Source organism: Coffea arabica, chromosome 3c, assembly GCF_036785885.1.
Source record: "Coffea arabica cultivar ET-39 chromosome 3c, Coffea Arabica ET-39 HiFi, whole genome shotgun sequence".
NCBI classification, from domain to species: Eukaryota; Viridiplantae; Streptophyta; class Magnoliopsida; order Gentianales; family Rubiaceae; genus Coffea; species Coffea arabica.
This window is the reverse complement of record NC_092314.1, coordinates 7151069-7163753: the sequence shown is the minus strand read 5'-3', so window position 1 is coordinate 7163753 and position 12685 is coordinate 7151069. Positions and strand designations below refer to the sequence as shown.

General features: G+C 37.8%; 3 protein-coding genes across 7 annotated transcripts; 1 reads left to right on the top strand and 2 right to left on the bottom strand.

The window, feature by feature from the left end:
- Window positions 1–345: 345 nt before the first annotated feature.
- On the top strand, window positions 346–2947 carry LOC113734442 (receptor like protein kinase S.2-like). The gene has a single exon (XM_027260986.2). The coding sequence runs from the start codon at window positions 346–348 to the stop codon at window positions 2821–2823; it is 2478 nt and encodes an 825-aa protein (XP_027116787.1). The 3' UTR covers window positions 2824–2947.
- Window positions 2948–3003: 56 nt separating this feature from the next.
- LOC113734443 (probable calcium-binding protein CML22) lies at window positions 3004–6980 on the bottom strand. Of its 4 annotated transcripts, none has more exons than XM_027260987.2 (6): window positions 5902–6980; window positions 5697–5827; window positions 4100–4372; window positions 3792–3994; window positions 3519–3693; window positions 3004–3425 (listed from the first exon to the last, which is right to left on the bottom strand). In XM_027260987.2, the coding sequence occupies exons 2-6, from the start codon at window positions 5710–5712 to the stop codon at window positions 3313–3315; spliced, it is 780 nt and encodes a 259-aa protein (XP_027116788.1). In that variant the 5' UTR covers window positions 5713–5827; window positions 5902–6980; the 3' UTR covers window positions 3004–3312. The 4 variants fall into 4 exon arrangements, with proteins under 4 accessions (XP_027116788.1, XP_027116789.1, XP_071938228.1 ...); XM_027260988.2 differs by having other exon boundaries at window positions 4100–4339; XM_072082127.1 differs by having other exon boundaries at window positions 5697–5769.
- A 151-nt stretch (window positions 6981–7131) lies between these two features.
- Window positions 7132–12134, bottom strand: LOC113734440 (protein PHR1-LIKE 3-like). 2 transcript variants are annotated; one of them, XM_072082126.1, is made up of 6 exons: window positions 11500–12134; window positions 9637–9713; window positions 9344–9398; window positions 8307–8385; window positions 8156–8225; window positions 7132–7837 (listed from the first exon to the last, which is right to left on the bottom strand). In XM_072082126.1, exons 1-6 carry the CDS (start codon window positions 11627–11629, stop codon window positions 7409–7411), a joined length of 840 nt encoding a protein of 279 aa, XP_071938227.1. In that variant the 5' UTR covers window positions 11630–12134; the 3' UTR covers window positions 7132–7408. The 2 variants fall into 2 exon arrangements, with proteins under 2 accessions (XP_071938227.1, XP_027116786.2); XM_027260985.2 differs by having other exon boundaries at window positions 11504–12132.
- Between the last annotated feature and the right edge of the window lie 551 nt (window positions 12135–12685).

The following is a 12685-nucleotide window of genomic DNA, read 5'->3' as shown; positions in this document are numbered from 1 at the left end:
AGCCCTCTTAAAAGTGTGAACAACTGATATGGATGATGTGATCCATGATGTGTTTCCAGAAAACCAAATCAACTAAAGAATCAGAATTTTCTGTAGCAAACATCATACATACAGGGGTTGGTTCTTGTTGGCCAGTTTTATCTTCATAGGCATACAATTCAAACATGCAACCTAACCATGTTTGAATATAAGCCACCAAATACATAACCAGGTGCAAAACTTTCATACAAAAACTGCTTTTGTTCATTGTTGGAACCTTCACACTACTCTTATCTGCATTCCCTCCATCCATGTCCAACTTTTGCAATTCAAGCCATTAACCATCTCATCAATATCAGCTGAACCATGCATCTGAACCGCCTTTGCTTCATTCTGCCAGCAGATGTTGATGAAATTGAACCAATTGATCACCAAAAAGTCCAGAAAACAAAGGAAAAACAACCGTCTCCTCGTCACTGTGGCTCACAAGTTGTGAATCTCCTTCGTACATCAGTGCATCGATTCTTTGACTCAAAATGGATCAACTTCTGCCACCAAGAAGCCCCAGAGAAGCATTTCTCTGGTATGTTGTTCCAGGATATGGCAGGAGTGAAGATGTCTGAGGAAGTAGGGGGCGAAAATGCCAGAATATTCAGCTATTCTGAGCTCTACATAGGGTCCAAAGGATTTAGTGAAGATGAAATACTCGGAAGTGGAGGCTTTGGCAAAGTCTATAGAGCAGTTTTACCCAGTGATGGAACAACAGTAGCCGTTAAATGCTTGGCTGAGAGAGGCGAGCAATTCGAGAAGACATTTGCTGCAGAATTGGTAGCCGTTGCTCATCTTCGCCACAGGAACCTTGTAAAGCTCAGGGGATGGTGTGTTCATGATGATCAGTTGTTTCTTGTCTATGACTACATGCCTAACCGAAGTCTTGACAGGATACTCTTTAAAAGGCCTGAGAAGAATGGTTCATCACCTCTTGATTGGGAGCGTAGGAAGAAGATAGTCAATGGCTTGGCTGCTGCGTTGTTTTACCTCCATGAACAATTGGAGACTCAGATCATACACAGAGATGTGAAGACGAGTAATGTGATGCTTGATTCACATTTTAATGCCCGTCTTGGTGACTTTGGCTTGGCTAGGTGGCTAGAACATAAGATTGAGTACCAATCAAGGACACCTTCAATGAAGAATCAACAATTTCGGCTAGCTGAAACAACCAGAATTGGTGGAACCATTGGCTATTTGCCACCGGAGAGCTTCCAGAAGAGAAGTTTCGCCACTGCAAAATCTGATGTATTCAGCTTTGGAATTGTGGTCTTGGAGGTTGTTTCAGGAAGACGTGCTGTTGATCTCACATACCCGGATGATCAGATCATCTTGCTTGATTTTACCAGGAAGCTCTCCGATGAAGGAATACTTCTACAAGCAGGGGATACTAGGCTCCCAGATGGGTCTTTCAAGCTTTCAGACATGGAACAAATGATACATGTTGGACTTCTCTGCACACTTCATGATCCTCAATCGCGGCCTAACATGAAATGGGCTGTGGATGTACTTTCTGGCAACATATATGGTAAATTACCAGATCTTCCTTCATTCAAGAGTCACCCCCTTTACATATCTTTGTCGTCTCCAAGTAACAGTAGTTCTAGCTACACGATCACAACAGGGTCTTCTACAACAAGATCCACAACCAGCATCAGCACTTCTGCTCTAAACTCATCAAACTTTGTCACAGCCACTGGAGAAACCATGTACGTAACAGCAGAGGTTGAGAACAGTAATATTGTCTCTTCACATAGTAGCCACCCTCCGCCATGTACTTTCCCGGTGGTTGAAACTCCAAGGGTGATAACATACAAGGAAATCATTGCTGCCACAAACAATTTTGCGGATTCACGGAGAGTAGCCGAGCTTGACTTTGGAACAGCCTATCATGGTTTCCTTGACAATCATTGCCATGTTCTGGTGAAGAGGCTTGGCATGAAGACATGTCCTGCATTGCGAGTAAGATTCTCAAATGAACTCCAAACCTTGGGAAGGCTTCGCCACAGAAATCTGGTACAGCTTCGTGGATGGTGCACTGAACAAGGGGAGATGCTTGTTGTGTATGATTATTCTGCAAAATGCCTCCTAAGTCATGTCTTATTCCATCATACAAGCAGAATCTTGCAATGGCATCATCGATATAGCATAATCAAATCGCTTGCTTCTGGCATTCGGTACCTCCATGAAGAATGGGATGAGCAGGTTATTCACAGAAGCATCACATCTTCTGCCGTAGCTCTGGATGCAGACATGAATCCTAGACTCGGTTGTTTTGCTCTAGCTGAATTCTTGACACGGAATGAACATGGCCATCATGTCGTTATTGACAAGAATAGATCAGCTTGTGGAATCTTTGGATACATGTCGCCAGAGTATATTAAATCTGGAGAAGCAACTACAATGGCTGATGTTTATAGCTTTGGTGTAGTGTTGATTGAGGTGGTATGTGGGCAGATGGCAGTTGATTTTAGGAGGCCCGAGGTGCTACTAGTGAGAAGAATTCAAGAATTTGAGGCACAGAAAAGACCATATGAAGAACTGGCAGACATGAGGTTAGATGGAAAGTACAACCGCAGGGAATTGTTGAGGCTGATCAAATTAGGCATGGCATGCACCAGCTCCAACCCAGAATCAAGACCAAGCATGAGGCAGATAGTAAGCATACTTGATGGTCATGATCAATGGTTGACGGACAATTGGCGCAAGGAGGAGGAAATAGAACAATGGAAACAAAGAAATGCATCTTCTTTGTCACTTATTAGAAGAATTCAAGCTCTTAGCATACAATGAAACTTGCCTATAATGTAAACAATTAGATGTGCTTATGTTTACTGCAACCTGTGTTGTAAAATTAATTATCTTTTGCCTTTTATTCTTTAACGTCATCTGAAGGGAGTTGTAATGTGTTTTACCATTTAAGGGTGCAGAACGCTACAATCTTTAGCATAGATAACATTGACGTTTTCCAGCTGCTATCAATAGTCCATATCACATGCAAAGAATGGAAACAAATAAACACCGGGAAACAGTTCAATTCATTGATACAAAGTATAGACTACAGATCTTAGGAAATCTTATGGGGAAAGAAACAGAAAAACACACAAAAGTATGAAACAGAAGTGAGATTTCAGCTATTTCAGCTGAAAGTAATAAACATACGTGTAATTGGCCACTTATGCACACTGATATGCAACGCGCTTTATGTCACGTGTACACATCAATCAACTCTGACCTCCTGCAGATTGTATCTTGCTTTCTGCCTTGCAGATCTGGATCCAGCTAATTTTCTATCTCAATAGCTTCATCATCTGAGTCCATTCCAACCCAGTCGATGAAAGCAAAGAGAAACTCCCTGAAGCCAACCTTGCCTTTTCTGTTCCAGTCCATTTCTTCTGCAGTCATTAATAGGATCACATGAACCCTAAAACATGGCCCTACTTGCTGCTGATCAATGATATAAATAACATTAGAGAGTATGAATATACTGAATCGAGTGTGAGTCACATGAGAGGGTGATCTCTCCAAAGAAGAAGCCTCATTCAGTGCCTGGACAACATCTTTCCTGTTCAATTTCCCTTTGCCTTTTTTATCAAGGAACAAGAATGCTTCAATTATAATATTAAAAGTAGCTTGAAGCTGCGGCGAAAGAATATCTGATGCCTGAAACAAAATTCAACTGTGAGGGACTACATTTGTTCACAAAAGGATAAAAGAACATTCAAAATTGTGAAAAACGAAGGTGATGTTGATAAATGTACAGTATGAGAAGGGATGGAATAATCCGTTAGGAAATATATGAGACATAGAAGAACAATAAACTCATTGAGTTGTATGCCTTCATTTTCATTTATATCACAATAGTAGAAAAGATCATCAATTTCCTCCTCTCTGATTGTTAACTGCAATTCCTGAGAGCATTTTTTTAGTTCTTCACGTTCAATGGTTGCATTGTTATCTTCATCTGCATTGATGATTCAAGAAATCGAGAGAGAGAGAGAGAGAGATTTCAGTGTCCTTAAGACTTTCAGTTTCAAATTAAAAACTTCCAGACACAAAAACGACTCACCGTACTGTCGGAAAATGTCTCTTATCTCTTTCAATCCCTCTTTGAACTGGGGGAATTTCATGATTATGCTATTGATTGATCTGAAGTTGCTTTGTCCTGAGGCACTTTTCTTAATCTCAATCATTCTCTTTTCAAGCTTACGATCCAGCCTCTCATACTTGCTTTGTGGTTTATGACAACAGAACATCCCTACCACCTTACCCGACAACAGCTTCAGATCAGCATAATGGCGAAAGGTGCCTTCAAGATAGCCAGCAGTAGGTAAATCAATAACTGTTGATTAAAACATAACAAATAAGGTCATCTGATCGTCAACATGAAATCGTAACGTTATCGTTCAAATAACACACAAATTAATGGAGATCATGTTCATCTATACGATTATAAGTGAGATATCTGAGAATATTAATCACCCCTGAATGCAGAAGCACATGTCATCAACACAAACTTATAATGGAATATCTTGCCAACAATACTCTACATAACTTTTTAAGTTAGTTCGATGGTGGTTGTTGTCCGAAGCAGTCAGATAGTGATAACACTTCTAAGCAATTCAAGAAATTGGCAAACAGAATTAATTGCTTGCTATCACGTTACTGTACAGGTTTCCCAATACTCCAGTTAAGTATCTTTATTTCTTTTTTCTATATTGTGGAATATATCAATCAGATTATATTCCATCAGATTCCAAGCATGTAACAAGGAAATGTAAGACCTTCCATAATTCAAGATAATAACCAAAGGTTGTATCAGGAACCTACCATTCATATGCTGAAGTTAATGAACACCTACCTGTCTTCATCATATTAAACAGAACTAATGTGGCAATGGAAATCTCCTAAAAAACAACCGATCATGCCTCGTACTCTTTTTGCTCTCAAATGGTTGTAACATAGTCAGCAGAGTAATTTTGTGAAGGAATGAAGAGTGAGTATATGGACTCCAACCCATGAAACCAAAGCAGCAATAGCAAATTAAAGAAATATAACATAGGAGAAAATATGTTGCTGGGAAGCACAAGAGAACAGATAGAAATCGATGTCAGACGCCTGTAGTGCTCTTGCCAAACAAAAAATTTGTATTCATCTTCAAGGATTAGCAGTAAAGTTTTTTAATATTTTCATCTTTAGCAGCAAATTACGATGTAGAGGCTCGAACCCATAATTCGTTGAGGCATAAAGTAAAGAAGCTAGAACTAGTAAATGCATAAATCCACACCAAAAAATGGATTACTCTGGAACAAGAAAGGAGTCAACAACATTGAGGCATTCCCATTAATACAGTCAGTAAAGATTCTTATAAAACCACAGCTGATAAAGCTTATTCTACTTTACATATTCAATCTTGTAATGTATAAGGAGCCATTTCTCTTATTGCACTTTAACATGACAGAAGTACCAAATATCCTAACTTGTTCCTTTATACAAAAGGCCGAAACTGTAAGATTATGCTATACACAAGTTGAATTCCTTTTATGCATTTTAACAAACATGCAAGGATAAAAGGAATAATGATATTGAAGTTGTAGTACAGTTTGGGAAACTGGGAATAAATCCAATGCTCCTGAACAAGAAAGACAAGAAATGGTGCGTTATACCTGGTGAATCTTTCATGGGTTTGGAGTCTGGAAGAACAAAGAAAGAAATTGCTGCTTAACTCCTAGAATCTATCTGTATATGATAGAAAGGGAAGAGAGACCCATCAATGGTACAAGCTGCAAAACTAGTCCTATAAAGGAAGAAAAACAAAGGGTTCAGTGGGGAAGGAGGGAATGGGGTTATGGAAAAGTAAAGTATATATACCATCGTCGTCATGTCTTTGAATGCAAAATTCTCGTTCTCTTTCTCTCTCTCTCTCTTCCCCAAGTGGATATGCCATCATAGCTTTGACTACAAGCCTTCCTCACTTTCTTTCCTCTCCCCTGCCAACTTCATCAACCTGAAAGAGTTTGAACAAGCTTTTATTTATGGATAGTTTAACTTTCAAATCCATTTCTTGATGTCAATTTGATAAGGAAACTGTAGATTTCCATTCCAGAATTTTGCCCATTGGCATTGACTAATGCTTCCAACATTTCTCTACATACATCATCATGAATTCATTTTCGACTTTCAGACCCCCTCTTCCACGAAAACCTCAAATGTCAACTTGACACTGCATTAAATATTTTCCCCTTTTCATGTCAAAAGCTTTCCATGCACTTCTGTTACTTAATTTTAGTACGAACATGAGTCATCTTTCAAGTTAGTTACAATTTAAACAAGATATTACACTTTAGATTTCTTTTGCCCCAAAGGGAAAAAAAGAAAAACACACACACAAGAGCACATATGAGAGGGTGCATTTCATTTTAGTCATATGATTGTGATCAGGCTTGAGCAAGGCCCCTAGGCTAAATTAATCTCCACCCTGTTTACAGATTGATACATACTAGACAATGATGAAAACCACTTATCACCTGCAAAAGTCGATAGTGGAAGATAACGAAGTAGAATTATTGAAATCAACACGTTTGAAATGTCATATATCGTTGATTAAAAAGAAATTCATGAAATCTAAAAATGTAAAATATCTTTTGTGAAAGTCTAACATGGCTATTATCCAAGTCAAGTTTAGGCCCTTCTACCCTTGTTCTATCATTCGGAATATCATCATTTGAGAATGCCGATATTTGTTGGTTTGAATAATAAAAGTGAGGGAAAAAAGGGGTATAGTTTATAGATGGGTTAACATGCAATGTACATCTTGACTGCAAGAGGAGCCAAAAAAAAAAAAAAGAAACAGAAGCTAGAACTGTAACAGTTACAGATTGACACACAAAATAATTTCTAGGTGATTACTCTTGACGCAAAGAATTGTTGTATATTTCGATCTTGTATATAATGTAGAATGATTAAGCACGAAGTTACTTCAGATATATTGATCAATAAATGAAAAACTTGTTGCAGGAGCAACCACTCTTATTAGGCAAATGATTTTTCTCCTCCAGTCCATTTCAATATTGCATCCAAATATTCTTAAGAAACCACAGATAACATCTAAAATGTCGGCAATCAGTTTCTCAGCCACTGAATTCAGCAAGAAATTTGTCAGCAAGGTACGTTAAAGTTATTTAGAAGTCAAAGTACAGGAGGAGGCACCTTGAAATCCAAGTACTCCCAAATCAATCTTCCTAAGTAATTTACAAAGGGCATGCATAAGACTGTTGCAAGATAAGCTGATCTCTTAGATCAACAAGATAGGAATCACAATGCGATGAAACAAGCAAAGAACAGATGATTTATCACTCGTATATAAATCATCAGAAACTCATCCAATGTTGGTCATCATCCACTCCACTTGTCGCATGGAGTTGTCAAAATGCAGAGACTCTCTGTTGCCAAACACCGGGCGTGCCCGTTTCTTCAATGCAGCAGCCTGTGAACCATCACCAACAGGAGATACAGGGCTTTCATTTGACGTCAAGCAGCTATCTATGGAGCAGTCACCAATTCGAGCAGGCAAATTGGAAGGGGTTTTGTTTTCCATTCCTGGAGCAACTTCAGATAGAGGAGGAACAGATGTCATACCCTGACAATCAGAAGCAACCTTGATTGCCAACTCAGATAGCTCCTCCCTAGCTGCTTCTAGCCCTGCGGATGCCACAGCATGATCATTAAGGGCTTTACAAGCTTTTTCAAGGATTGACTGCAGGTATTTTCCCTGTGCTTCAATGCGTAACTGAAGACGCCGCTGAACCTGATTGAACAGGTTAAAGTTGGAAAGACATCTAGAATCAGAAACCAAGTTTTACGAAATAGAAATTGCCAAAAGAATTATGCGCATATGTGCTTATCTATGGTATTGAGTATATAATGCATTTAGCCTATTGCATTATCCTAAAGAGAAGTAATTATGAAACTCCAATAGCATTAATCAATTTTCTGAAAAGGGTGCAAAGAAGGAAATTCTCACATGCAATTAGCATGAGAGTGCAATAGGAAGCAACTGTTTTAACAAATGGAAGTAAATGTATCAGGTTAATGGTGTAGATACAGAACAAAACCTCTGACTAACCTCGAGCTGTTCATGCAGTCTTCGCTGCACTTCCATCTGCACACGCAAAGCCTCCGTAACCTGGTAGCCACTGCTCAAAGAGACGGAAGACTGGTGAAACATATGTAGTACGTAAAACTGGTGGAAGAAAGGAGTAAGAAATGCAACATACTCATTGATATCTTGCGCAATCATTCTTGATGAAGCACATGTAGATGAACCAGTGTCCTGACTTTCAGCAACGCAAGATGCTGCAAAACCAACAATTTAATATCAACACTTGGACCACTTAAAGTGCTTTTTCTGAGACAAATGATAATATGTATTATCAAGATTATCCAAGTTCATTTCCTTAAAGTTATCCATTCTAACAATTTTCATTTGCTGCTAAATAGCGTATTTGCTTAGTAGACACCATTTATCGAAGTCTATCCCAGACCACAAATCCAATACAAAGAGGCAGAGGAGCAGTGGACTTCCAGAGCATGAAATTTATGATTATGACACAAGTTCAGTGTTAGAAATCCTACAAGTTATAGACCTACCCTTTTTATGGTACCATAGCTCACTAAATAATCCTAAAACAGGGTTTTCAAGAACTCTTTCAAATATTTTCCTTCCTTAGAAAGACAAAGTTGGATAATCCTGTGGATTTGAATAAAAATATGTAGAACAGTAGTTTTAGCCTTCTGATCTCTTTGATCTGTAAGGTATCATTGTTGGGAGAGTTCTTTAGTCACAATCTCTTTCTGCACTTTCTGACAATTGAAATATGGCGTCCCCACCCCACACACACCTCCCCCCCCCCCCCCCCCCCCCAAAAAAAAAAAAACAAAAAAACCCACCCCCAAGAAAAATCCCACAGCAGTCAAACAAACGCACAGACATACAAGTCAGAAAGTTTTCGAAGAACATAATACTGTTGAATGAACAAATAATCTGAAGTGGAAGATAAAAAGCAGCCATACCCAAAAGAGATTGATAATGGAACTTCTTTGTAAAACCACTTAATTCCCTTTTATTTTATATACTTTTGTAGGTTTGACATCCTGACCGCTGGCCTCCGATGCCAACATAGTAGTTTGTCTAAAATACACTTTATTGGTATGTTTTAACAGTATATCTATTATAATACACATCATGCTGCAAAAGCAGGATAGAGAATTTCAAAAGAGATCCAGGTTAAAAGGGTCAAAGTTGAACCATTACCATCTTTAGAGTTTTCAGTTGTCTCCTTGCAAGCTTGCTTTCCAAGGCGGTATTTCTGCAAAAAGAAAAAATAGAAAACAGGATTCCATGAGAAATTGACAGGGAAAACTCTTAAACTTCTCCCTTCAAAGATCAGGTAGGATTCCAATGTTGTATTGCCTAGAAGAACTGTATATGTATTAGATCAATTTTTGAAATGCACATAGGAAGTCTTAGAAGTTTTTCCTTTTTACATTCTCATTTCTTTCCTTTTTTTTTTGGTGGGATCAGAGAGGGAAGCGACGGATCCATACCTGAAGATGAGATTTCAAATGATACAGCGTAAGGCCTTTGACTCCCATTGTCCTCATAATTGTTTTTGGTGTGGCCTCTGGAAAGTGGAATGGATTAATATCAAGACGAGCTTATTCATGCAGAAAAATGTTTTTGAACAAAAATTAACCATCAGACAAGGAAGTTAATGCCACCCACAGATGAAGAACAACAAAACATGCCATCATAAGGTATAACTTTTATTGCTATATCCATGTAAGGGTACATATAAGGCCATAGAGTCAGCTTGGGGGAAGTAATGGATACAATACTTGAAAGTATTATAGCTACACAAAATAGTCTACAGCTTTTAGACAATTGCTTGGGATTATTCAGCTTATATTTCAAGGTGTGTAAATATTCCAAGAACTACTTTCTATCTTTCAAAATCCAAATTCACAGCTATTAGAATCCTTAAAGACAGTTCAAATCACTTGTAGCATTCCTTTTTTGACACTATCATAAATGTTCTATATTGAGACATTCAAACTATATACCAATACAAGCCACTTCTCAGAAAAATATCCATAGCATATCAGTTCCATTTCCATTGCTTCTAATCAGACAAGAATCTTCACATAATACAATTCTGTGAAAAGTATTCTCAAGTTTTCAGGTTAAGCGACAGAAAGCTGTAGGAAGATTTGTCTAAGTGTGGATTATTATCCAATGATTAGTTTATCAAATTTTAATTGGCTAAAATGAAAATCAGGTTTACTAGCATTGGCAGTTCTATAAGGTTTCTTATGATGGAAGCAAACATCTATGGTTGCAATCGTACCAGGGACTCTAATACAGCCACAGCCACAGCCACAATCTGTTTATAAACCTTTTGATTGACCATATATTGAACTTACAGCACCAGAATATTCTTCAAGTGCAATGACAAAGTCCAGCTGTCATACTAATTTGTCTACTAATAGAACCCAAATAGAATTACATATGCATTACCTGGAGACAACATAATTTGCCCATTTGACTAACTTCTGTTTCTTTGGTGTCCACTCCACAAATTCATAGGAAGTGACCACTCCTAGAAATGCTATGAAAAATATTTTAAGACAATATATTTTAACGGTCCATTGAGGAATAAAAAAGATAATCTGATGGGACATTTTGAATGATTTTTCCTACTAGTAACAAAGGAGAGGCCAAGAGAAAACTTATTTTATGATTCCATAATTATGATCTTGACACGAGTCAAAAGAAAATGTCAAAATTAAGAAAAACAAAAAGGATATGGAAGAAATTGATAGGTAATCATGAAGTCCATAGCTATGTCTTGTCCTAATCATACTTATTAAAAACAAATGCCACTAATCAGAGAAAAAGAGAAGTTTGACCCCAACTTAGTGAATATAGGACATCAATCAACATCAACCACTATAGTGACAACAATGAAGATAATCATATTTAAGTGTAATTTACCGAACTTGAACCCACACTTTATGAGTTTCAAGGTCATTAAAAAGATAAGTTCTTTATCACCTTAAAGGCATCCCATAAGACAATTGTTTTACCATTTCTTGAATAGTTAATCACAAATTTACCGCACAACTAAAGGTAGCATTAAGATCATACAGTCATAAGATTATGCCCAGAATACCAAAATGCACAGCACACACGTATTATCAGAAATTCATTATATTTGACTAAGCACAACAGCTCATGCACGAATTACCACATATTTCAGAAAGCCGTTCCTACTCATATCAAGATAAACTCTTAGAAAAAAAAAAAAAGAGTATTTTTGAAACACAAAAAATTCATTTCTAAAAAATGTTCTCAGCAAAAGAAAAAACCAGTAACAGAATTTTAAGCAAAGAAAGGCAAAGGGACGGTACGGACTATCAGGGCCACCGAGCTGAGTGACAGCGTCAACAAATCTTTCATGGAGCTCCGCGGTCCATCGCAGGCGGGGCTTGGGGTCAGTGGTGAGCACAAGGCACGCATCCCCAGGCAAGTTGGTCCCATCTAAAGACATGCCGGGCCCTCCGTGATGGTGATGATGATGGATGTGATAGTCCCCGCCTCCTGCTCCAGCTCCAGCTCCACCGCCGCTAGCCGCCTCCAACGGCAGCGTCTGTACTATCGGCATCCTAGCCGAAGAGTACATTTTTTTCCACGAAATGAGAAATGGAAACCACTAGGAAGGACCCTTTTAGCCAAAGTTCAAAACCCAGAAAGGATATTTCAGGTGAGTTTGAGAAGTGGAAGATTGGAGATGGTGTGTGTTGTGTGTGAGAGAGAAAGAAGGGGAGGAATGGGGGGGGGGAGAAGAAGAAGAAGAAGAAGAAGGAGAAGAGAAGAAGGGAAGAGGAAGGAGGTGAAAGAGGAGAGGAAGGAGTCAGGACAGGAGTCCAGGACAGCGAAGTATTGTTGGGTACTGTTTTCTTTGCTTTTGGAGTTCGGTATTTTTTTAACTCATAACTCATCAGTTTCTGCTTTTTGGGGGGTTACTATGTGACTGTGTGTTGTTTTCTTTGTCTGTACTTGTCTGTGGCTGTTAGGAACTAGGCATGGCAGGACTTTTGGCATTATTTCTTTTCTTATTATTATTGTAAAAAAAATGGGGCTATGATGTGATATCAAAACAAACGATTAGTCTGTTTGGATAGTAAGTTATTTATACATATTGATTTACTTGCATTAGATATTAATATATTTTTTAATTATTTTTTTATTTTATATATATTACATCAAAAAAATATTACAGTATTTTTTTCAAAAAATTATTCGAAATAATCTCCTAACCAAACACAAAACACTAGAAAAAAATTTCAAGAAAAGAAAAATAAGTATTTAAAAATAGTACAAAAAAAAAAAAAAGAGAAGAACAATAGGATTTATCGAAAAAGAAAGAAGTATTCAAAGCACTATGCAACAAATTCAACGAGAAATCAGAGTTGAATAGACTGTGTTTTGTTTTGTAAAAACTCACATTATTCCGTTGTAAGATACAAGGAGACAATTTAATCAAAGGTTGATAGGTCAATTATGGCTGAATTAAGTATCACTCAAAATGGAACA